Below are 25,981 nucleotides of genomic sequence, written 5' to 3'. Positions count from 1 at the left end.
TCACACAGAGTTGGACACGACTGAAACGACTTAGCAGCAGCAGCAGCAGCAGCAGCATTTAACTTAAAAATTTTAAATTCATAAAAATGAAAAGTTATTCAAAAGATACTTTTTATTTAATGGCAAAAGTATTCATGGGTGCTAAGAATCTAGAATCTTATGAATCTGGTTAATCTTTACTATTGGCTACACGACTGTTGAGGAGTATGTGTATGTATATATGCATGCTAAGTCACTTCAGTTGTGTCCAACTCTGAAACACTATGGACTGTAGCCCGTCAGGCTCCTCTGTCCATGGGATTCTCCAGGCAAGAATACTGAAATAGGTTATCATGCTCTCCTCCAGGGGATCTTCCCTACCCAGGGGTCAAACCCTCATCTCTTATGTCTCCCGCACTGGCAGGCAGGTTCTTTACCACTAGCACACCACTTGGGAAGTCCTATGTGTCTGTACAGAAATATCTAAAAGGGCTTTCCACGTGGCACAGTAGTAAAGAATCTGCCTACCCATGCAGGAGACGCGGGACTGATCCCTGGAAGATCCCCTGGAGAAGGAAATGGAAACCCACTCCAGTCTTCTTGATTGGAAAATCCCATGGACAGGGGAGCCTGGCAGGCTACAGTCCATGGGGTTGCAAAGAGTCAGACACAACTGAGTGACTGAGTTGCACATACATACACACACATCTACATACTTTGAAAAAAAACTTTATTTGAAAAACATTAAGTACTTATTTAATTATTTAATATGTCTGGTTTCGAAAATGAAATATTTGGGCATACTTCTTCTTTAAAAACGGTACTACTTGTTTCAGTATCATATCCTACAGGATACTAAGTAAATGTATATGTCTTACTTTGAGAAACCATTACGTTCATACATGATTTCTTTACTTAGGAAACCTCAGTGAATGTTTTTAAATAAATACATTTCATTCTGACAAAAAGTATGTGACTACTTGACTTAAATTTCTTCACCGCTATTTAATTTAACCAGATCAGCTTATTTCTCTAAAATAAGCCTGCTCCAAAATAAGACTTCTTTGTACATCTGGAAGAGACTTTTAGACTCTGTTTATAGAATTGCTGGCATATTGGCTCAGAGAAGTTCACTAATGAAGAGAATGACCTTTGAAAACTTTTATAACATTAATTCTTTTTGTTTCCCAATCTCCAAAACGGGTCTGACTTTTGAAAAATTTGTTTGCAAGAAACTCAATAGTTCATCTGCTGGAAAGAAAGAGCATCTTCTTATGTGGAACTAGCATTCTTCACATATGTATATTATATTTTGTCTTTTTAAATATATATTACTCCACTCAGAGTCTTGGGCATCTATACTATAAAAATAACAAGGCTAAAGATGATTGGTTTACTAGTTGTCCTTATTCTACAGTGAAAAATGACATCACTCCACATTCAAATCTACTTAGAGTCAAAGCTACAGATTATTTTAATATGTGAATCCAAATGCAAGCACATATGTATGAAAAATAAAGCTAGCTACAGAATGAAACCTTTGAATGGAATACAGCTGGTTACAAAATAAAATTTATTTTCTCTAAAATTTTTCATAATTTAGCTTCTTTTAATATATATAAAATCATCAATTGAAAAGCATTTTATTTATTTTCTATTACTGCATAGAAAATTACCACAAACCGAGTAGCTTAGAACAACACAGTTTTTTTTAAGTTAACAGCTTTGCGGATTTTCTGAAGCTTAGGCATGCATGGTTGGATCCTCTGTTCAGGTTCTCACAAGGTCATCATCAGAATTTCTGCAGGCCTACTTTCCTTTCTGGACGTTTTGGACAATAATATACTTCCATGTTCATTCAGGCAATGAGCTGAATTCAATTCCTTTTGGTTCTAAGACTGAGGTCCCCTTCTCCTTACTGACTGTCAGTTGGGGATCACTCTCAGTATCTACTAGAAACCCCATGAGTTGCTATTAAAATCTTTAGGTCCATCTTTAAAGCCAGCAAAGGAGAAGCTATCATGTGTTAAATCTCTCCAGCTTTGAAATTTGACTTCCTTTGTCTCTGATCTAGATCATTGTCATAAATCATCATCATCATGTCTTCTAAGGGTCAAGTCTCCTTTAGAAAGAGTTAATAAGAGTTTATAAGATTAAAAGGCAGAGGAAACAGAGATCAAATTGCCAACATCCGCTGGATCATCGAAAAAGCAAGAGAATTCCAGAAAAACATCTATTTCTGCTTTATTGACTATGCCAAAGCCTTTGACTGTATGGATCACAATAAACCGTGGAAAATTCTGAAAGAGATGGGAATATCAGACCACCTGACCTGCCTCTTGAGAAACCTGTATGCAGGTCAGGAAGCAACAGTTAGAACTGGACTTGGAACAACAGACTGGTTCCAAATAGGAAAAGGAGTACATCACGGATGTATATTGTCACCCTGCTTATTTAAATTATATGCAGAGTACATCATGAGAAACGCTGGGCTGGAAGAAGCACAAGCTGGACTCAAGATTGCCGGGAGAAAAATCAATAACCTCAGATATGCAGATGACACCACCCTTATGGCAGAAAGTGAAGAAGAACTAAAGAGCCTCTTGATGAAAGTGAAAGAGGAGAGTGAAAAAATTGGCTGAAAGCTCAACATTCAGAAAACGAAGATCATGGCATCTGGTCCCATCACTTCATGGGAAATAGATGGGGAAACAGTGGAAACAGTGGCTGACTTTATTTTTCTGGGCTCCAAAATCACTGCAGATGGTGATTGCAGCCATGAAATTAAAAGATGCTTGCTCCTTGGAAGGAAAGTTATGACCAACATATTAAAAAGCAGAGACATTACTTTGTCAAGAAAGGTCTGTCTAGTCAAGGCTATGGTTTTTCCCGTGGTCATGTATGGATGTGAGAGTTGGACTATAAATAAAGCTGAGCACCAAAGAATTGATGCATTTGAAATGTGGTGTTGGAGAAGACTCTCAAGAGTCCCTTGGACTGCAAGGAGATCCAACCAGTCCATCCTAAGGAGATCAGTCCTGGATGTCATTTAAGGACTGATATTGAAGCTGAAACTCCAATACTTTGGCCACCTGATGCAAAGAGCTGACTCATTTGAAAAGACCCTGATGCTGGGAAAGATTGAGGGCAGGAGAGAAGGGGACGACAGAGGATGAGATGGTTGGATGGCATCACCGACTCAACGGACGTGAATTTGGGTGAACTCTGGCAGTTGGTGATGAACAGGGAGGCCTGGCATGCTGCAGTTTATGGGGTCTCAAAGAGTCAGACATGACTGAGCGACTGAACTGAACTGAACATAAGATAGATCCAACTATTATTTGAATTTGATTTCTCTCCCATTATATTCTGCCTGCCCATGAGAATCAAGGGATATGAGTAGACATCTGTTTTAAATTTAAGTAGACATCTGTCAAACTTTCAGTAGCACTTGAGAAAATCCCCCATGTGCTCTGACTGAAAGCCAAAACATTCTGTGGCAAGGAATTTCTAGAAGGGTTAATAGAGTCCCATCTCCAAAACTTTGTCAATGATTCCAATGATTTCCAAAGGAAGGGACACCTGGCCCAATCTGAACTGATCAAGAAGACACTCAAAAGAATGTGAGCCCTACGCTGGGTAATTAGATCCATAGAAGCAGGTGCCCAGGTGAAAGAGGTCGATTATTCTAGATGGAAGGGATCACATACCTATGGCCATGTAAGATGGGAAGGTGTTGTATTTATGGAATTGCAGAAGTGAGGATGGGTCCTTCACAGACGTGATTCTAATCTAGGTGTTATGCAGTTCAGTCTCATACTACATGGAGGATGGATCTGGGCAAGATGCAGGCAAAGAGATGAGTTAAAATGCTGCTCCAGGGGTCTATGAATGATATGAGAAGGGCATGGGCACAGGCAGGTCCTGTGCAAGAACACTGCAAGGCCCCACCCTGGCAGGGGACCTGTTGGCTCCTATGGCAGCCAAACTAAGACCAACTTGACAGGTCTCAGCCTGAGGAGTGGGTGAGAAACAAGTAGCTGTGACTGGCCAGAGGGCACAAGTGGGCTATTAGCAAGAAGGATCTGGTCATGACCCTAAATAAAAGCCCACTTCTATATAAATCACATTCCTGACTCAGAACTGCATGGTTCTGGGGAATTAGGGAGAAGGTATGGAAACTTTCAAGTGGTAGGAGAGAGAAGGATCCAACAGTTTGGAAAGGTTTGGACTGAAACCAGCGAGGAAAACTGAGAGAGGAAGGTGACAATATATACAGAAAAGTCTGTGAAGAGTTTCAGACATCACAATGTTCCTATTTGCAGACTTATACCCTAGATGCAAGGGTGCAGAAGTTGCTTTGCTGCAACAATAGTTATCTCCAGATTCTCCAAATTCTCAGCACCCTCATTCATGATTTATAATTTGATTGACTACTTACTATAAAGTTGGCTGTTACGGGATTCCAACATGGCTCAGTGGTAAAGAATCCACCTGCCAGGGGGACATGTGGGTAAAATCCCTGGGATGGGAAGATCTCCTAGAGAAGGAAATGGCAACACCCCAGTGTTCTTGCCTGGGAAATCCCTTGGACAGAGGAGTCTGGGAGGCTACAGTCCATGGGATCACAAAGAGTCGGATGCTACTTAGTGAGTAAACAACAACAACACAACCAAGTTGGCTGTTTTAAGTGCATACTAACAACATCTTTTCATTAAGTTTAAACTGTCAATGTATCTACCAGGACAGAGGCCTTAGGAGTTAGATGGAGCAATTTCCTAACACCAATAAAGGCAGAGGAGAACCAAACTATATTTATGTCACTTTTACTATTTATGTAAAAAAAAAATCTGAAAACAATTTTGATTTTGTTTCATTTCCTCTAAGAAACTCTCTTACCCCTCCTAGTATCCCCAAGAAGTAGGAAACAACATCATAGATTTCTTTGCCTGTTCTCCTCTTTCAAAAATTGTTTACATTCTATTTCATTTATTTTTAAACATTCCCTTTGATGTGCTAACTAGGTTAGTCTATCACCTTAATAAAGACTTGAATTGTTAAAGGTGCATTTCTGAAGTTGAGCAAACAACTAGCTTATGACCAAAAAAAAAAAAAAAAAAAAAGAACAGTGGAAGTATTGGATTGCCTCCAGTGAAATATCAGTAAATTGCTTATATTATTCAAATGCTGATTCATACATTAGACATTTTCAAAATATAAAATAATCAAGCTTGAAGAAGACATATTGCTATATATAGCTATATAGCAAGGAAAAATAATTAGATGTCATCTGCAATAAGCACTATTATTTAATATATATTTAATAAAGAATGATTGATTATGTATCACAGGCTGAGATAGGAATACAAGATACAGTATAAACGATCACAAGTTGTCATGGGGTAATTTTTCTGTCTACTTTGGTAGTTCACTGATGTATTCTATTCATGAAATACTAGACCTCAGAAAAATTATCAACTCAATCAAATCAAATGAAGGAGGAGAAAAGATTTTAGGAATTTAAAAGGTAATCTCACGGATGCAACATCTAAATGCAGCCAGTCCCTAATGGGAACTAACCTGGTCTCTGACTACCAGGAACCATAGTCTCTCTCTGTAGGATTCTGTATTACCGTAGATTCCTGTATTATCGTATTCACTCTGTATTACCGTAGATTCCTCCACCAGCACCCAATCCACATGGCAACCGTTTCCTAGCACAATCCATTAGGTAACAGAGATTTGGGGTCACCTACTTCACATTCTCAAGAGTGCAAGACTGATTTCGTACAGGCCGCTTACTGGATGAGTCACCCTTGGGTCAGATACCCATTTCTGATCCAATCAGCAGTTGGAAATTAAGACACAGGACACAGCATGGTCCCCCAGACCTGCTGCTACCAAGGGCTAGTGGTGGGTGAAACAAAATACAAGGTGGAGAATACGCAAAAGTATCACACAGAAATATCAGGAATATGAATGGAACTTGATCTGTGGCGTTGGAGAAGACTCTTGAGAGTCCCTTGGACTTCAAGGAGATCCAACCAGTCCATCCTAAAGGAGATCAGTCCTGGGTGTTCATTAGAAGGACTGATGCTGAAGCTGAAACTCCAATACTTTGGCCACCTGATGCGAAGAACTAACTCATTAGAAAAGACCCTGATGCTGGGAAAGATTGAAGGTGGGAGGAGAAGGGGATGACAGAGGATGAGATGGCTGGATGGCATCACTGACTTGATGACATGAGTCTGAGTAAACTCCAGGAGTTGGTGATGGACAGGGAGGCCTGGCATGCTGCGATTCATGGGATCACAAAGAGTTGGACATGACTGAGCGACTGAACTGAATTGAACTGAATGGAAAAGGTGATCTGACCAGTAGTGAAACAATGGGTTTCAAAACAAATGAAGATGCAGATGTCAATTTGACAGTGTTTATGGACCTGAAAATCCTGACAGACTTAGCTACTCAGGTGATGTTCACCACTGAAAAAAGCTCCTCCAATATATGCAAATCCCTGTATTAAATCGAATACACACTTACAAATATTATTTTTCTCCACACTTTAACCTCAACATCTTCAACCGGCCAACCTTCTGAAAACAATTTCAAGTGGACACAAATTACTTCTCCTTTTTCTTGTCCATCCTGCTTTAGTTAATTTGGATGTTCAGACAAGTCTATGAGGAGTTGAAGAGATCACAATGCATCTGTATCTGCAGCTCTACATCGCTTAGGTGCTCAGATGCCGAAGCTGATATGCTTTCCCACACCCCAAACGCAACTGAAAAGGATATTTCAGAATAATTTAGTCTGACAACAAATGGTGCAATGATTTCCTTTGAACGGTAATCATTGTTGAACAAAGAAAAGAACAATGTTAGAAGACTAATGGCAGGAGGCTCTAACAAGAAAACATTCCAACTACAAACAAACCTTACAGTGATAGAATATTTTAGAGCAATGGACTCAAGGATGTTTTCATTCCTTGTGGCCGTAGTTGGTTAAGACTCAAACTCACATTTCTGCTTCCTGGGCAGAGTGGCCATAGACCCCAAGACTAGGAATCCCTGCCCATTTCCATTTATGGAGGGGCCATGTGACCAGTTCTCAACAATGGACTGTGGGTGCAGTGATGTAACCAACAATGCAGTTGAACAGAAGGCCAAAGAGTATGGCAGGGTTCTCAAGAGAGAAGACACCTCCCTGAAAATGTAGCACGTCAAAACCACAATATAGAACAACATGACAAGAAAGTACAATGCACTTTTAGAAATAAAAGTCATCTTATAGAGCTTTATTTATGTTTCTTTCACACACACACTTCTATTTTTAAATATGGAAACATGGCCCTTAGGCAGATAATTTATTTTGTGGTCAAGTGACTAAGGTTTTTTTTAAATATTTCATAATCTCATACCAACCGTAATTGAATAATCATTCTATCTATGAAATGTTTTCACACACAGAAATTGCATGTGCAGTTGATGTTTGAGGAGCAATTTTATACTGTAGCATTGTATATTAGCAAACAATGCAAGTTAGATCAAAACGTTCTCTCTTTCATTTCCAGAACCTGCAACTCTTGATCATTCAGAAAAAAAAAGAACCAAACAGAGAGACTGTGACATATCATCTCCTCATTTCCAGCAAACTCACTAAATGCAAAGCCTCCTTTTTATGTAAAACGACATGTACTTTGCATTCAGGGCAAGTGTGCATTTTGTGAAAAGAGATTCAAGCACAAATCTCTTCGGACACCTTTTGAACATCTTAAATCAGGTCAGTTACGATTCCTTTCCAACATTTGACTGAGTGTTCTAATGCCACCGCTAGGCTTGTAAGGAGAAGATAAACACCACAATTTCCTTCCACTGGCAAAGCAAAGCCCAGCCCCGAGGAGCAGAGTGCCCAGTACCTGACGCTGCTCATGCTGCCCGTCTCCGATCCAAGCTTGCATCGCTCCAGTTGGCTGGCGACGATCTGGCGTTCTGCCTCCAGTTCTCGGGTCAGCCTTTCAAACTGTAATTCCTGAAATAAAACCACCAAAAAGATAAATTCTAACAACTATACAGAAAGTGGAAATCAGACCAAAAAGACAGGATGGTCAAGGGGAAAACTAGGATTTTTTTTTTTTCCAAGACGTCCAATTTGAGAAGCAGAGGTTGCTGATGTGGGCTTGAAGGATGAGAATTTTAGACAGACCCGAGTTCATATCACAGTCCTGGAACCTGTCAGTCTCAGGGCCTTGAATGAGCTGTTGAGTTTTTCTAAAGATTAGTTTCATTACCTGTAAAATGGGTTTACAACACTTATTAGGTTGAGGTGAAGATTAAATGAGACACTGACCATGAAGAATAAGCCTGTGGTATGTCTGGCAAATGTCCAGTACCCAACAGATATTAATACTCCTGTCACAAAAAGTGAAACCCATAATAAAGAAACTATTTTTATATGATTTGGAGTATTGAGTTTAGTCCCTACTGGCCATCTAGTTGTCTCAATATACTAATTTCATCTTCATGTTACTTACATATTACAGATGAAGGAAAATAATGCTTTTAAAGCTTCATGTTTCATTCTTTACATTTCAGTAGAACAACAAGGACAATAATTCTAATTATAAAGGTCTAATTATGTGGTGAACTACGAAGTGAATACCCTTTGCAGTACTCGATACATCACCTTATAAAACAGTCAATGAAATCAAGGAAGAATGTTTCTATAAAGCTACCTAAAACCCACTGTGCAAAGGTTACTTTTAATGAAAAATGCTTCATTCAGTACATCAAGGATTTTGACTGTTTCAACTACAGGACTCTTATATCATATTTTAATCTTTATGTTTTATTTTTCCATATACTTCAGTTTTTTAATAAACATAATTACAGCAAATTACTTATTTTATCTTAAAAAATTCAGAAAAGGTTTTCACAATATCACAATTAACTTCTTTTAAAAAACAAATTATTTGCACATTTGTGTTTTGGGGATCGGAAAACTTCTAAGAATGCTGAAAAATACTGAAAAACAGGGTGGGGGTCAATTTGGAAGAACTAAAACTCCCAACATTACAGGGCTTTTTCTTCCCAGAAAAGATGAGTTCATTTTATTTGCTACCATGGGATGCTCTAGAGTGAAATCTTTAAAAAGTACGACCTAATGTGTCCTCTGAATGCAGAGTTCCCAAGAATAGCAAGAAGAGATAAGAAAGCCTTCCTCAGCAATCAATGCAAAGAAATAGAGGAAAACAACAGAATGGGAAAGACTAGAGATCTCTTCAAGAAAATTAGAGATACCAAGGGAACATTTCATGCAAAGATGGGCTCGATAAAGGACAGAAATGGTATGCACCTAACAGAAGCAGAAGATATTAAGAAGAGATGGCAAGAATACACAGAAGAACTATACAAAAAAGGTCTTCACAACCCAGATAATCACAATGGTGCGATCACTGACCTAGAGCCAGACATCCTGGAATGTGAAGTCAAGTGGGCCTTAGAAAGCATCACTACAAACAAAGCTAGTGGAGGTGATGGAATTCCAGTTGAGCTATTTCAAATCCTGAAAGATGATGCTGTGAAAGTGCTGCACTCAATATGCCAGCAAATTTGGAAAACTCAGCAGGGGCCACAGGACCGGAAAAGGTCAGTTTTCATTCCAATCCCAAAGAAAGGCAATGCCAAAGAATGCTCAAACTACCGCACAATTGCACTCATCTCACATGCTAGTAAAGTAATGCTCAAAATTCTCCAAGCCAGGCTTCAGCAATATGTGAACCGTGAACTTTCTGATGTTCAAGCTGGTTTTAGAAAAGGCAGAGGAACCAGAGATCAAATTGCCAACATCTGCTGGATCATGGAAAAAGCAAGAGAGTTCCAGAAAAACATCTATTTCTGCTTTATTGACTATGCCAAAGCCTTTGACTATGTGGATCACAATCAACTGTGGAAAATTCTGAAAGAGATGGGAATACCAGACTACCTGATCTGCCTCTTGAGAAATTTGTATGCAGGTCAGGAAGTTAGAACTGGACATGGAACAACAGACTGGTTCCAAATAGGAAAAGGAGGACGTCAAGGCTGTATATTGTCACCCTGCTTATTTAACTTATATACAGAGTACATAATGAGAATCGCTGGACTGGAAGAAGCACAAGCTGGACTCAAGATTGCCGGGAGAAATATCAATAACCTCAGATATGCAGATGACACCACCCTTATGGCAGAAAGTGAAGAGGAACTCAAAAGCCTCTTGATGAAAGTGAAAGTGGAGAGTGAAAAAGTTGGCTTAAAGGTCAACATTCAGAAAACGAAGATGATGGAATCTGGTCCCACCATTTCATGGGAAATAGATGGGGAAACAGTGGAAACAGTGTCAGACTTTATTTTTTTGCACTCCAAAATCACTGCAGATGGTGACTGCAGCCATGAAATTAAAAGACGCTTACTCCTTGGGAGAAAAGTTATGACCAACCTAGATGGCATATTCAAAAGCAGAGACATTACTTTGCCAACAAAGGTTTGTCTAGTCAAGGCTATGGTTTTTCCAGTGGTCATGTATGGATGTGAGAGTTGGACTGTGAAGAAAGCTGAGCACCGAAAAATTGATGCTTTTGAACTGTGGTGTTGGAGAAGACTCTTGAGAGTCCCTTGGACTGCAAGGAGATCCAACCAGTCCATTCTGAAGGAGATCAGCCCTGGGATTTCTTTGGAAGGAATGATGCTAAAGCTGAAACTGCAGTACTTTGGCCACCTCATTCGAAGAGTTGACTCATTGGAAAAGACTCTGATGCTGGGAGGGATTGGGGGCAGGAGGAGAAGGGGACAACAGAGGATGAGAATGCTGGATGGCATCACTGACTCGATGGACGTGGAGTCTGGGTGAACTCAGGGAGTTGGTGATGGACAGGGAGGCATGGCGTGCTGCGATTCCTGGGGTCACAAAGAGTCAGACACGACTGAGCAACTGAACTGAACTGAACTGAATGTGTCCTCTAAATATATTAAAAATACCCTTGCTCTTTTCCACAAGAGCAGATTATTTTATTTCATCTTCATTTTATTTGTCTTTAATTTGGTTATGCAATGGCAATGGTTTCTTTATTGTTTTAGTAGTTTATACTTTTTCACACAATCCCACTTTTAAATCTCCTACCCGAATAGTGGGGGCTTCCCACGTAGCTCAGTGGTAAAGAATTCACCTGCAGGAGATGTGGGTTCAGTCCCTCAGTCTGGACTATCCCCTGGAGAAGGAAGTGGCAAACCACTCTAGTATTCTTGCCTGGAAAATCCCATTGACCAAGGAGCTTGGTAGGCTCCTTGGGGAGCCTAAAAGAGTCACAAAAGAGTCAGACAAGACTTAGGGACTAAACAACAACTTCTACAGTGACCCTCCCCCTCTCCTTTTCCCCACAGTTACCAAATATTTGCAAATATTTTCTCCCATTTTGACAGTTGATTTTGTTTTGTTCATGGCTTCTTTTGCTGTGAAAAAGCTTTTAAATTAAATTAGTTCTCATTTGTTTATTATTGTTTTTATTACTATAGGAGGTGGAATAAAAATGAGCTTGCTGTGATTTATATCAAAGAATATTCTATGTTTACCTGTAAGAGTTGTAATAATATCCTGTTCTACATTTAGGTCTTTGATCCATTTTGAGTTTATTTTGGTGTATGGTGTTAGGGAGTGTTCTAATTTCATTCTTTTACATGTAGCTGTCCAGTTTTCCCAGCACCACTTATTGAAGAGCCTGTCTTTCCTTCATTGTATATTTTTCACTCCCTTGTCATAGACAAGGTGACTATAAGTGTGTGGGGTTAACTCTGGGCTTTCTATCCTATTTCACTTGTCTATATTTCTTCTTGTTGCACCAGGGCCATACTCTCTTGATTACCATGGCTTTGTAGTATTTTAGTCTGAAATCAGGACATCCAATTCCTCCAGTTCCTTTTTCTTCCTCAAGACCGCCTTGTCTATTCAGTGTCTTCTGTGTTTCCATACAAATTTTATAATATTTTTGTTCTAGTTCAATGAAAAATGTCATTGGTAATTTGATACATATTGCATTGAATCAGTAGATTGCTTTGGGTAGTACAGTCATTTTTACAATATTGACTCTTACAAACCAAAAACAGGGTGTATCACCATCTGTATGTGTCATCTTCAATTTCTTTCATCAGCATCTTATAGTTTTCTAAGTACATCTTTTGCCCCCTTCAGTAGGTTTATTCTGAGACATTTTATTCTTTTCATTGTGATGGTAAATGGAATTGTTTCCTTAATTTCTGTTTCTAATCTCTTATTGTTAGTGGATAGAAATGCAAGACATTTATGTGCATTACTTTTGTACCCTGCAACTTCACCAGATTTATTGATGAACTCTAATAATTTTCTGGCAGCATTTTCAGGATTTTCTATGTATAATATTACATCATCTACAAACAGTGACAGCTTTACTTCTTTCCAATTTGGACTCTTTTTATTTCTTTTTATTCTCTGATTGCCGTGTCTAGGATTTCCAAAAGTATAATGAATTATGGTGCTAAGAGTGGACATCCTTGTAATCTTAGAGGAAATGCTTTCAATTTTTCATCATTGAGAATGATGTTTGCAGTGTTATCTATCATATATAGCTTTTATGATGTTGCAGTAGGTGCCCACTCTGTGCCCACTTTCTGGAGAGTTTTATAAACAGTGAGTCTTAAGTTTTGACAAAAGTTTCTTTCTGCATCTATTGAGATGATACTATGATTTTGATTCATCAGTTTTTTAATATGGTTTGTCACATTGACTGTGGCATATCTCAAATAATCCTTGCATCCTTGGGATAAATCCTACTGGATCATGATGTATGATCCTTTTCACGTGTTGTTGGATTCTGTTTGCTAGTATTTTGTTGAGGATTTTTGTGTCTATGTTCATCAGCGATAATGGCCTATAATTTTCTTTTTGCTATATCTTTGTCTGCTTTTGGTATCAGAGTAACTCTGGCCTCATAGAATGAGTTTGGAAGTGTTCCTTCCTCTGTGATTTAGAGGAAGAATTTGAGAAGATACGTGTTAGCGCCTCTCTAAATTTTTAATAGAATTTGCCTGTGATGTCATTCAATCTTGGACTTTGTTGAAAGGTCTTTAATCACAGTTTCATTACTTGTGATTGGTTAGTTCACATTTTTATTTCTTCCTTGTTCAGTCTTGGACAGCTGTACTTTTCTAAGAATTTGTCCATTTCTTCCAGGTTGTCCATTTTATTGGCATGTAGTTGCTTGTAGTAGTCGCTTATGAGCCTCTTATTTCTGGGGTGTCAGTTGTAACTTCTCTTTCATTTACAATTGTATTGTCTGAGTCCTCACTCTTGTTTTTCTTGAAGAGTCTCTAATATGGCAAGACAATCTGAATCAGGATTTATAAACCTTCCTGGGTTTCTAATAGAATAAACACCAGTCTTGGGTGTGCTTGCTGGAGACTGTGGCCTCACTACTCATATACTTTTTCACACCATTTTTATGGGTGGAGGGTATTAGGAGACTTTGTTTCATGCAAGCTGCCTTCCAAACCTATAGTCACAATATCCAGTGCTCTTCATCTGTATAGATTTATTTCCATCTGGTATCATTTTTCTTCTGTCAGAAAGACTTCTTTTAATATTTCTTGTAATGTGGTTCCTTCAGTGATTTATTATTTCTGATTTACAGCCTAATGAAGTTTTCATTTTGCCCTCATCTTTGAAAGACAAGTTTGTTTCACTGTCTTCTCTTGCACTTAGTGTTTCTAACAAAACAATGCAAAACAATGGCACTTCCTACCTTCACGTCTTTGAATATAGTGTCTTTTTTGTTCTGACTCCGCTTGAGACTTTCTTTTTACCACCAGTGTTGGATAACTCCTTATAAAGTTCTTTGCAAGCAGCTTTCTTTGGGTTTCCTATACTTGGGGTCCATTTGGTTTCTTGGGTCTGTTAATTTATAGTTTCTATCAAATATGGAACTTTTTCAGCCATTAGCTCTTCAAAAAAATTTTTTTTTCTTACCCACTATATGCTCTCCTTTGTTGACTAAAATTAAGTGTACATTAGGCCATTTGGAATTGTCCCACAGTTATGGATTCCTTTTTCCACTTTTAAAAGTTTTTTTTTTCTTTCTTTGTGTTTCACATTGTTCGGTTTTATTGGTGTTTTCAAGTTAACTGATCCCTTCTTCTGTGATGTCTAATCTACCATCAGTCCCATGGAGTATATTTTTAATCTTAGACACTAATGAATTAAAGATCTCTGGAACTTTAATTTGGGTATTTCTTATATCTTCCATGTCCCAATTTATGAACATATGGAATACACACATAAAAAATATTTTACTATCCTGATTTGCTAATTCTAGCATCTGTGTCAGTTTCAACTGATTGATTTTTCTCCTCAGCATGGGCCCCATTTTCACTTTTCTGCACATGTGATCTTTGATGGAACATAATACATTTTGAATTTTACCCTGTTGTGTTTTGGGCATCTTCATATTCCTGCAAATGCCTTAAGCTCTGTTCTGGGACACAGTGAAGCTACTTGGAACTAATTTGATACATCTGAGTCTGGTATTTAAGACTTGTTAAGGAAACAGAGCATCATTTAGTCCAGAGTTAATTACTCTACCCTACCTAGGCAGACCTTTCTGTGTACTCAATGGTCTGTGAATTATGGGATTTCCCAGCTTGGCTGGAGGGTGTAAGCACATATTTCCGGTCCCAGTGTGAGCACCAGGCACTATTCCCGACCATCCTTTCAGGTTAGTTCTTCCCCTGCTCTCTGGTGGTTCCCGCAAGTACACGGGCTTCTCAGTTCTCTGCTGCATAGTTGAAGGGGACCCTTGACGGATCTCAAGGATTTTCTTTCTGTGCAGGAATCACCTTTTTCCTATTTTCCCTGCAAATTCCAGCCACCTTTACTCCCTAGACCTTCAGTACCTTCTCCCTAGCTCAGGGAGTCCTCAGGGCTCTGCCCGGGTCCCCCTTTCTCCACTGCTGCAGGGAAATTCTCTCAAGGCAGTAAGCCAGGGCAATTGTAAGGCTCACCACATTTGCTTTTGTCTCTTAAGAATCTTTTTTTTTTTTCTTTTTTTTTTAACTGAAGTCCTAGATGGCTCAGATGGTAAAGAATCCACCTGCAATGCAGGAGATCTGGGTTTGATCCTGGGGTTGGGAAGATGCCCTGGAGGAGGGGATGGAAACTCACTCGAGTATCCTTGCCTGGAGAATTTCATGGACAGAGGAGCCTGGTGGGCTACACCCCATTGGGTCACAAAGAGTTAGACACGACTGAGCCACTAAGCACACACATGTATTGTATTGACAGGAAATAATACATGCCATGTATTTGCCATTCTTGTATAAGTAATAAAACTCTATCATTATATATTATGAGGAGGGCATAATCCACTCCAGTATTCTTGCCTGGAGAATCCCCATGGATGGAGGATCCTGGTGGGCTATAGTCCATGGGGTTGCAAAGAGTCAGACACGACTGAGCAACTAAGCACATAATTAATTTACAATATTGTGTTAGGTTCAGGTTCTTAGCAAAATGATTTATATATGTATATAAAACAATATATATATACACATATGTATATAAATATAAATATATATATACACAAACACAATCTATATATATAATGAATCTTTATCTTCCTGACCCAGGAAGTGAATCCTTGTCTCTTGTGTCTCTTGCACTGGTAGGATGATTCTTAATAACTATGCCAGTGCCACCTGGGATGCCTTATACATAATCTATATATATAATGCACACACGAACACACACACACACACAAACACACACACACACATAGGTTTTGGTAACATGCACACAATGCATTTTTGAGAAATAAAACTTGTCTTATAGAGTTTTGTTTCTTTCACACTACACTCACACATTCAAACCATACACGCTATAATATATAAAATAGTTAACCAACAGTGACCTGCTGCACAGGCAACTATATTCAATATTTTGTAATAATGTACAAGGGAAAATAATCTGAAAAAGAATATACATATATATCTAATATACTTCAATAATTTTTTTTAAAGAATCACTGTCCTTCATTGCTTAAAGTTCAGTGTTTTGAAAACTGGTTTTCCTAATTTGTTTGTACATAGATATTTTTTGTTGTTTTAGGTGGGAAGGTATTTCTAGGCACTGTTATTTTCTTAGCTGAAATGCTTTTAAGAATTAACTATTATTCCATCATGCATGATTTGTAAATGCTTTTTTCCTATTGTATTAAAAATTCATATTAAACATATTACTAAACAGCTAAATAGTTAAGTTTTTACCCATTTTCTTAAATATTGCTCACTACTACATTATTAAAAATAGAGCTAATTTTGGGTTATTTTTTCCTTTTGACTGCATGACTTTTTAATTGAAATGGCATTTTCTCCATTTAGGAAATTGAATCAATTCATTGCCTTTTAAAAGATGTCCCTCCCATAAATGTTTACTTTGTCATTGCATATGTGAAACAAGGAATTTAGTGAATTTTCCTTCTGTGTTTTTCTATGGAATACATACTATATATCAAGATCTTCAAGGAAGGAGGAGGTTTCTCTTCTACATGTAAAATTATATATTTTATTATTAAAATAAGAAAAATAATAATAAAACTGGAGGAAAAATATTCATTGAGGACTTACTACTGATTGCATTACTAGTCAGCATATAAGGAGGAAACATCTCCTGCTGAGCTGCCATTGTATATCATATCTAGGACAGTCCTGGGACATCATAGAGTCTCAATAAATATCTATTAAATAAATGTATCTGCACTGAGCTAAGTGCTTTACATGTATTGCCTTGTATAGGGGGAAAGGGAAAGTGAAAGTCATTCAGTTGTGTAAGACTCTTTGCAACCCCATGGACCACACAGTCTATGGAATTCTCCAGGCCAGAATACTGGAATGGGTAGCCGTTCCCTTCTCCAGGGGATCTTCCCAACCCAGGGATGGAACCCAGGTCCCCCATATTGCAGGTGTATTCTTTACCAGCTGAGCCACCAGGAAAGACCAGGAATACTGGAGTGGGTAGCCTATCCCTTCTCCTAGGGATCTTCCCAACCCAGGAATCAAATCAGAGTCTCCTGCATTGCAGGCAGATTCTTTACAAGCTGAGCTACCAGGGAAGTCCTTGTATAAATATGACGAAACTGCTCTTTCTTAGGTTCTGTTTTTCTTTCTTCCTTTACAAAAACACTGAGGTAATTAAGATCAAAGGATTAGCCTTGTCCAGGAAAGAAATTCTTCTTTCAAAAGTAGGAAAGAGAATGAGATCAAAGACGATGTTTTAGGAGATCTGGATATAGAGAAGAGACAAGTTCAATGAAATAATTAATATTGGATGGTCTAAATATTCCCAGTACTGTCAATTATTTTGTTCCAGAGACCACAGCCATCTATAATGTAGAGAAGACATATGATGTCCGTATAAACTATGAGGTTCATTAACTTTCACATTTACTGATTTAAATAGTTTTTATTTGTATAAATTTTAGAGATTGGGTTCCGAAATGCCTTACTGCATTGTCACTTATTTTATAGTCATTTCTACTTTATTCCAACCCAAGCACCTAAGGAAGGGCTTTTTTTGCCACAGCATATGGTTGGGGATGGAAACTCTCAATGGAACTGGTCCTACTGTAGTTTCATGCTTGGAACTGAAAACTGACCTTAGAATTGGTAACTAGAAGAGCTACAGCTGCTGCTGCTGCTTCAGCTGCTAAGTCACTTCAGTCGTGTCAGACTCTGTGTGACCCCATAGACGGCAGCCCACCAGGCTCCCCCATCCCTGGGATTCTCCAGGCAAGAACACTGGAGTGGGTTGCCATTTCCTTCTCCATTGTGTGAAAGTGAAAAGTGAAAGTGAAGTGGCTCAGTCGTGTCCGACTCTTCGCGACCCCATGGACTGCAGCCCACCAGGCTCCTCCGTCCATGGGATTTTCTAGGCAAGAGTACTGGAGTGGGGTGCCATTGTCTTCTCTGAGCTACAGCTGAGGAGCTCTCAAACTTGGAGCACTCCTATGGTCTACAGGCATCTACAGTATCCTCCAGGGCATCATCACCCCATGAAGGAGCTTCTGTTCCAGTGGGAGGTACTCACCTTGTGATGTGGGTAGAAAGATAACCTTTCCCAGTTCTAACTCATTTTGATATCTGGAGGGAGAACAGACCTCCCAGGACTGAATACTTCCTGGTATTAGATTCTTCGAGATGAAAGAGCATTCAAGAGAGGGACATTGCTAATAAGGCCTGGTGGGTATCTTAATGGGAAAAATAAACGTAGATATATTCAGTGAAATGTGTAGTATTGGTTGTAAGTGAATAATGTGAGATTAAGTTAATTCAGTGAAGGTGAGACTGTAAAGAGATATGAAAAGAACAGTGAAGAAAGCTCTTTGAAGCCTATCTAGATTTGAAGGTAGAGAAACAAGAGATACTAGCAAAAAAAATACAAGAGTAACAAGGCCAGTAAGATGGCCTTCTCCTGGGAAGTTTTAGGGGAGAAATGGTGATATAAATTGGGCTATAAAAGATGATATACCAAAAACACAGGAGACAAAAACAAAAACAGACAAGTAGGACTAAATCAAATGAAAAAGTTACTTCTCCTTTCAGCAGAGGAAATAGCCAAGAGAACGAAAAGGCAATCTACAGGACGGTAGAAAATATTTAAAGGGGTTCATTTCTAAAGTAAATAAGGAACTCACACAACTCAGTAGCTAAAGAAAGAAAAGAAACCAGTTAGAAAACGGGTAAAGCACTTGAAAAGCCATTTCTCCAAGGAAGACACACAAATGCTAACAGGTATATTAAAAAAAGGCAGTTCAACATCGCTACTGTCAAGGAATACAAATCAAAACCACAGTGTGATGTTATCTCATAACTGCTGGGATGGTGAGTATCAGAGGGCAAAAGACATCAAGTACTAGCAAGGGTGTAGAGAGACTGCACATGTTGATGGAAATGTAAAATGGTATGGAGGTTCTTTAAAAAACTGAAAACAGAACTACCATATGATCTGACAATCCCACTCCTGGGTAAACATCCAAAAGAAATGAAATTTGGATCTAAAGGAGATACCAGGACTCCCATATTTATTGCAGCATCAGTCACAGTAGTCAAGATAGGGAAGTAACTCTAATGTCCCAGAGACAAATGGATAAGGAAAATGTGGCATACACATATAAGGCAACATTACTCGGCCGTGAAAGACTTAGTCGTTCAGTCAAGTTCAACTCTTTGCAGCCTCATAGACTGTAGCCCTCCAGGCTCCTCTGTCCACAGATTTCTGCAGGCAAGAATACTGCAGTGGGTTCCCATTTCCTTCTCCAGGGGATCTTTCCCACCCAGGGATCAAACCTGGGTCTCCAGCATTGCAGGCAGATTCTTTACTATCTGAGCTACCAAGGAAGACCTTAGAAAAGAAAAAAGTTATACTATTTGTGACAACATGGACCAACCTGAAAGACATTATGCTAAGTGAAATAAGTCAGCTACAGAAAGAAAAAAATTTAGATGATTCCACTTACATAAGGTATCTAAAATAGTCAAACTTACAGAAGCAGAAAATAGAATGGTAGTTGCCAGGGCCTAGGGAGTGGGGTAAATGGGAAGTTGTTCAAGGGTATAATGTCTCAGTTATAGAAGCTGAACAAGTCTTGAGAGTGCCTATATTTAACAATAGTGTTAAAATTAACTTAAAACTTTGTTAATAGAGCATATCTCATTTTTAGTGTTTCTAAAACCCCTTCCCCTCATAAAAGGCAGAGGGACACAAGGACACTTTTTGAGGTGATGGATATGTTTATATGCTTATTACTTTTATTGTGGAGAAGGAAATGGTAACCCATTCCAGTATTCTTGCCTGGAAAATCCCATGGACCGAGGAACCTGGTAGGCTGTAGTCCATGGGGTCGCAAAGAATCGGACACGACTGAGCGACTTAACTTTTACTTTCACTTTTATGGTAGTGATGGTATCCTGGGTGTATGTGTATGTCCAAACTCATCAAATCATATACATTAATATGTGTATTTAAAAATGTAAATACACTAAATTCTTTGTAAAATAATTATAGTAAATAAAAGTTCTAAAAAAAAAAAAAAACCAAAATGTGATTTAGAAACTGTCCAGGGGAATTAGGATTTCATGGGAATTAAGAACAGTAGGTGATCACTGCATCATTGCCTATAATAGCCAAGACACAGAATCAAACTAAGTGTCCATTGACAGATGAATGGATAAAGATGTGCTGCATGTTTATATGTATGTATATATATGTACATTATAAGAATATATACCATGAATACTACTATCCATAAAAAACAATGAAATAATGCTATCTGCAGCAATATTTATAGACTTAGAGATTATCATACTAAGTGAAATCAGACAGAGAAAGATACATACAAGACCACTTTTATGCGAAGCCTAAATAACTGTTACAAATGAACTTTTATTTACAAAATAGAAACACACTCACATACATACAAAACAAACTTATGGTTACTACACAGGAAGGGCTGGGCAGGGGGAGGGATAAATTAGGAGTCTGGGATTAACAGATACAAACTCCTATGTATAAAATATACAATCAACAAAGACCTATTGTACAGCACAAGGAACTGTCATAACCTATAATGGAAAGGAACCTGACAGAGTATAAATATATACACATGTATATGTGTAACTGGGCTTCCCGGGTGGCTCAGTGGGTAAAGGATCCACCTGCAATGCAGGAAAGTGCAGGAGATTCCGTTTCAATCCCTGTGTCAAGAAGATCCCTTGGAAAAGGGAATAACAACCTATTCTGATGGACAGGGAGGCCTGGCGTGCTGCAGTTCATGGGGTCGCAAAGAGTCCGACACGACTAAGCGACTGAACTGAACTGAACTGAATTGGTGTTCTTGCCTAGAGAATCCCATGGACAGAGGAACCTGAGGGGCTATAGTCCATAGGGTCTCAAAGAGTCAGACATGACTGAAGTGACCGAGCACAGCATATGTATAACTGAATCACTTTGCTCTACACTTGAAAATAACACAACATTGTAACACATCTGTACTTCCTCTGCAAAAAGTCTGATGGGTGGATTAGAGGGCATCCTATGATAAAAAAAAGTTTTAAGAAAAAGCAAGTATTGTCAGACAACCTTAACCTCTCAAGCAGGTGGAAATTATCTTGTTTTGGAGATTATAAAACTTTATAGAAGGAGTGGATGTATGAAAGCGAAGTCCATTAAAATGTATTAAGAGTAAAATTTAAATGATTCTCTCTCCTGGAATAGAATAGCACATTTTGAGTCACATACTATATTAGGATTCTTATAAGAAAAATTATCACATAGTTTTATAACTTTTTCCTAAAGATCCTGAATTAATAATTCATTTAACTTAATTAAATAGTTTATTAAACATTTTTAAATGGATAAAAACATGTAATGTCCCTTGAGGGGCTTAGCTAATTCAGCCTCAAAAGTGAAATCAGAAAACACGTACACACAGTTTCATTAATTCCTTCAATAAATATTTTATCTATTGTGGCACACTTTCAATTGGGATCCTAAATACAAGTGAGGTTTGAAACAGTGGAAAAATTTAGACTGAACAGAGCGTTAAGCAAAACTACATTTGTCAGATTTTATTCCTGGAAAAGAGATTGGACAGAAATGCAGAACAGAGAAGATGGATGAGATGCTGGATGGTGTAAAACAAAGGTGTTTCCCACTGTTGATTTTGAATATTCATTGGAAGTTCTGATGCTGACGCTGAAGCTCCACTCCTTTAGCCACTTGATATGAAGAGCTGACTCATTGGAAAAGACCCTGATGCTGTGAAAGACTGAAGGCAGGAGGAGAAGGAGACGACAGAGGATGACATGGTTGGATGGCATCCCCGACTCAATGGACATGAGTTTGAGCAAGCTCTGGGAGGTAATGGAGAACAGAGGAGCCTGCCACGCCATAGTCCATGGGGTCACAAACAGTCGGACATGACTTGGCGACTAAACAACAACACAGCAACAACAGTGTTGATGTGACTGCTGAAATCCAAGGACTCAAGATACAAACCGACTGTGCTGAAGTGGGAAGGGGAAACTGAAACAATCCCAAGGCTATGTATGTGGAAAACACATGCTCAGGCATCCAGGCTTCTTTATCAACACCCCGTCCAGTAAGAGAAAACAATATTGAGGGTCAGACCCACTGAGACACACAACGGCAGTCCCGTTGTGCAAAGTGCAAGTGCCAAGTGCTCATGTTTGCTAACGAATGGAGGTGGGAATGAGCGTGGAGAGCAGTGAGGGGCACGGGCTTTGATCCATGCAACTGCCGCAGTGGAGGCTCCAGGGCACTCCTCAATGAGTCCTCAAGGAAAGCTTGCCCCTCCTGAACCAAGTGAGACGAGGAGGCAAAACTGAGTGATGAGCCACAGAAGGTGCCAGTCCTGTGAGGAAGACTGAAAGCCTGAAGTCTGATACCTCTAGACGTGGTCAACTTCCCTGCTGCCTCCTACTTCTTCAGTTTGGGTCCAGACCTAGTCTTATTTTGAGAGAATTCCTGGGTCAGTAATAAAGTTAGCAATCATTTCCAGGCCTGCGGCCTTTATAGGAGCATCTTCTAAAGGAATCAACCTTCCTGGGGACTGATGCTCTGCCTCTACATTCCATTTTGGTGCCTGTTGTGGGCTTTATTCGGAGAAGACAATGGCACCCCACTCCAGTACTCCTGCCTGGAAAATCCCATGGATGGAGGAGCCTGGAAGGCTGCAGTCCATGGGGTCGCTGAGGGTCGGACACTACTGAGCGACTTCACTTTCATGCATTGGAGAAGGAAATGGCAACCCACTCCAGTTGCCTTTTCATTCTCAATCCACTCTTGCCTTGAGAATCCCAGGGACGGGGGAGCCTGATGGGCTGCCGTCTATGGGGTCACACAGAGTCGGACACGACTGAAGTGACTTAGCAGCAGCAGTGGGCTTTATTGGGATCTCTTGGCCCATCCAATGAGCCCTTCAACTGATAGACATCTCTGCTCTCCCCTGATCTCTCCCATCCTCTATATCCAAGACTAACATCCATGGCCTAATATCTCTCTGCCTCTTGCTGGAGTCTCAGCACACTGTCTCTTTCATTCAGAGGCTCACTGCTGCTGCTGCTGCTGCTGCTAAGTCGCTTCAGTCATATCAGCGACCCCATGGACTGCAGCCTACTAGGCTCCTCCATCCGTGGGATTTTCCAGGCAAGAGTACTGGAGTGGGTTTCCATTGCCTTCTCTGAAAGGCTCACTATGCCCTGCATATTTCACTCCCCTATGTCTCGCCATCTTTTCTGCATAGGAGACCTGGTTTTTAGAAGCAACGATATCAACACAATCACATCAGTTTTATGAAAAAGGACATAATGGAAGATCACTGCTATTTCTTTTTTTTTTAAATTTATTTTTGGGTGTGCTGGGTCTTGGTTGCAACGCATGCCTTTCTCTAGTTGTGCTGAGAAAGGGCGACTGTCGAGCTGTGGAGTGTGGGCTTCTCATCGTGGAGACTTCTCTTGTTGCGAAGCACTAGCTCTAGAGTGTGTGGGCTCAGTGGATGTGCACTGTGGGCTCAGTAGTCGTGGCTCCCAGGCTCTAGAGCACAGGCTCACTAGTTGTGGTGCATGGGATTAGTTGCTCTGGGGCATGCGGAATCTTCCCAGACCAGGGATCGAACCTGTGTCTCCTGCCTTGGCAGGCAGATTCTTCACCACTGAGCCACCAGGGAAGCTCTCACTGCTATTTGTTCTCAGGCTCTAAGATTCCATGCTTTCAGGACATCTACTTAGTGACTCTGCTTGCAATACTGGAGCAAAATGACTGTTCAAGTATTTTGAAATATTAGAGAGGGAATTATAGTCATTATCAACTTATACTGTTGTCCTCAGATGTTCCCCTCGGAGAGGATCAGAGTCTAGGAATTGTTCTCTGTTCTCTGGCTGGACCCTCTGCAGGAAAGATGAAAGACGAGTTTTCCACTGTGTAGATGAATTTTTGCTCCCTGATGCCCTCATCGCTGCATCCATCAAGGATTCGTGTTATCAAGTGATCCTGGGTGACCTTTTTTCTCACATCACTTTTAATTCCCCTTTCACAGGAATGAGTTGACTTCATAGCCACAAACTCTGGGCGACGCTAATTTCATCACACCAAGACAGGTTCCGAAGCCAAATCTGAAGGGAAGGTGGAGCAGATGACAGGGTAATAATAGGAAGCTTACAACAAAGCATCCAATAAGTCTGGGAAGAACAAGTCTTGATGTTGAGATGGAATGGAACAAATCAATGTCAACTGTAAAGCTATGTAAACCTCATCGACAAGTCCAAAACTATGGCAAAGAGCTGTCCTTGAAAGTTTACAAAACTGACAAATTAGTGTTTTAAAGGACCATGGTGTCACCCTGGGTCACCTAGCAAGAAAGTGAATGACAGGAATCAGTGCCCCAAAGTGGAATCATAGGCACATTTCCAGAACGGTTTCAGTAAAATAAAATATAACAAACACCTCTCTCTGACCAACTCCAGTCTGTAAAATTTCATCAGTTCTAGCCAATGCGTTGATATCCAAATAAAGCTTGTTTATCAGGGGCTGTGCTCATTTGCTCAGTCGTGTTTGGCTCTTTGAGATCCCATGGACTGTAGCCCACCAGACTCCTCTGTCCACGGGATTTCCCAGGCAAGGATTCTGGAGAGGGTTGCCATTTCCTCCTCCAGGGGACTCTTCCTGACCCAGGGACAGAACTCAAGACTCTTTAGTCTCTGCATTGGCAGGCAGATTCTTTACTACTGCACCACCTGGGAATTTACTTAATTCCTCTAACTGTCAGTATTCCATAAAATAAAGAAGGGGATATTTCTTGGGAGTTTAAGATGATGTAAGAATCCATTAAGTTGGATACCAAGTTTAGTGATAATACTACATGGGTGACCCTTACCTACATCATGATAATTTCTGAACTTTTTAAATGGCTGGTATATAACTCAGAGCTACAAAATAAATCTTTACTGGTAATGGGGCCCTGATGTACATTTTGAAAATTGCCTACTAGTGATTGTTATGCCCATACCTACTTGGAAATAACTTTTATTTATGACACAGCCCACAATAATGACAATCAATACTTTAAGTGTTTACTTACCATATATCATACTCTACCAAATGCTTTATACACATTAACTTATTTATTCCTCACATTTGACTCCTTAAGGTAGGCACTTTATTTTCTAAGACATCTTAAATTTAAGGATGCTAACTAGCTTCCCCAAAGATTAACTGGGACTAGAACTAAAAGTCTGTCTTAAATTAAATGTTCAGAACCCCACTGCCTGAAAACTCTTGAGCATTTGTTTGTATTGTTTTAATGGAGGTTATAGAACTAGGAACAATACCATCAAAATAAAAACACAAATCTCATTAATGTGGAATGCCTCCAGCTCACTTGTCCTAGTTTTTCTTGCCTTCCCAGATATAAAATATTGAAATTATTATGTCCAACTACAGACAGAATTATACTCAGTGCACCATCCAAGTTCACACTACCACTGAAATATTTCCTTCTAATAATGGCCCTTAACTTTTGCCACTGCCAAAGTCAGATATACCCCATGAAGGCAATGAGGATGTTGAAGAATTATGCTCCAGTGTCCTTGCCTATATTTAGCCTGTGATGGAGAAAACAGCATTCTAATATTTAAAGCCCGAAAGAGGAAGTACCAGAGCCCCAGGCTCAGCTGAAATCAATGACTTGCAGTCCCTCAAATGTCAGGTGGCGCTAGTGGTAAAGGACACACCTGTCAATGCAGGAGGGATAAGAGAAGCTGGTTCAATCCCTGGGTCAGGAAGATCCCCTGGAGGAGGGCATGCAACCCACTCCAGTATTCTTGCCTGGAGAATTCCATGGACAGAGGAGACCGGAAGGCTAGAGTCCACA

At 39.6% G+C, this 25,981-nt stretch overlaps 1 protein-coding gene across 5 annotated transcripts in view; it reads right to left on the bottom strand.

Annotated features, from left to right (window-relative positions):
• CTNND2 (catenin delta 2) overlaps window positions 1-25,981 on the bottom strand; it is a 1,111,183-nt gene that overhangs the window by 681,321 nt on the left and 403,881 nt on the right. For all 5 annotated transcript variants that reach the window (XM_070774843.1, XM_070774845.1, XM_070774847.1 and 2 more), the window contains one exon: window positions 7,898-8,010. In XM_070774843.1, the coding sequence (XP_070630944.1) occupies window positions 7,898-8,010 (113 nt within the window). The remainder of the gene's footprint in view (window positions 1-7,897; window positions 8,011-25,981) is intronic.

This window comes from Bos indicus, chromosome 20 (genome assembly GCF_029378745.1).
Source record: "Bos indicus isolate NIAB-ARS_2022 breed Sahiwal x Tharparkar chromosome 20, NIAB-ARS_B.indTharparkar_mat_pri_1.0, whole genome shotgun sequence".
NCBI classification, from domain to species: Eukaryota; Metazoa; Chordata; class Mammalia; order Artiodactyla; family Bovidae; genus Bos; species Bos indicus.
Note: the sequence above shows the minus strand (reverse complement) of the source record. Positions and strands in the feature narration are given on the sequence as shown.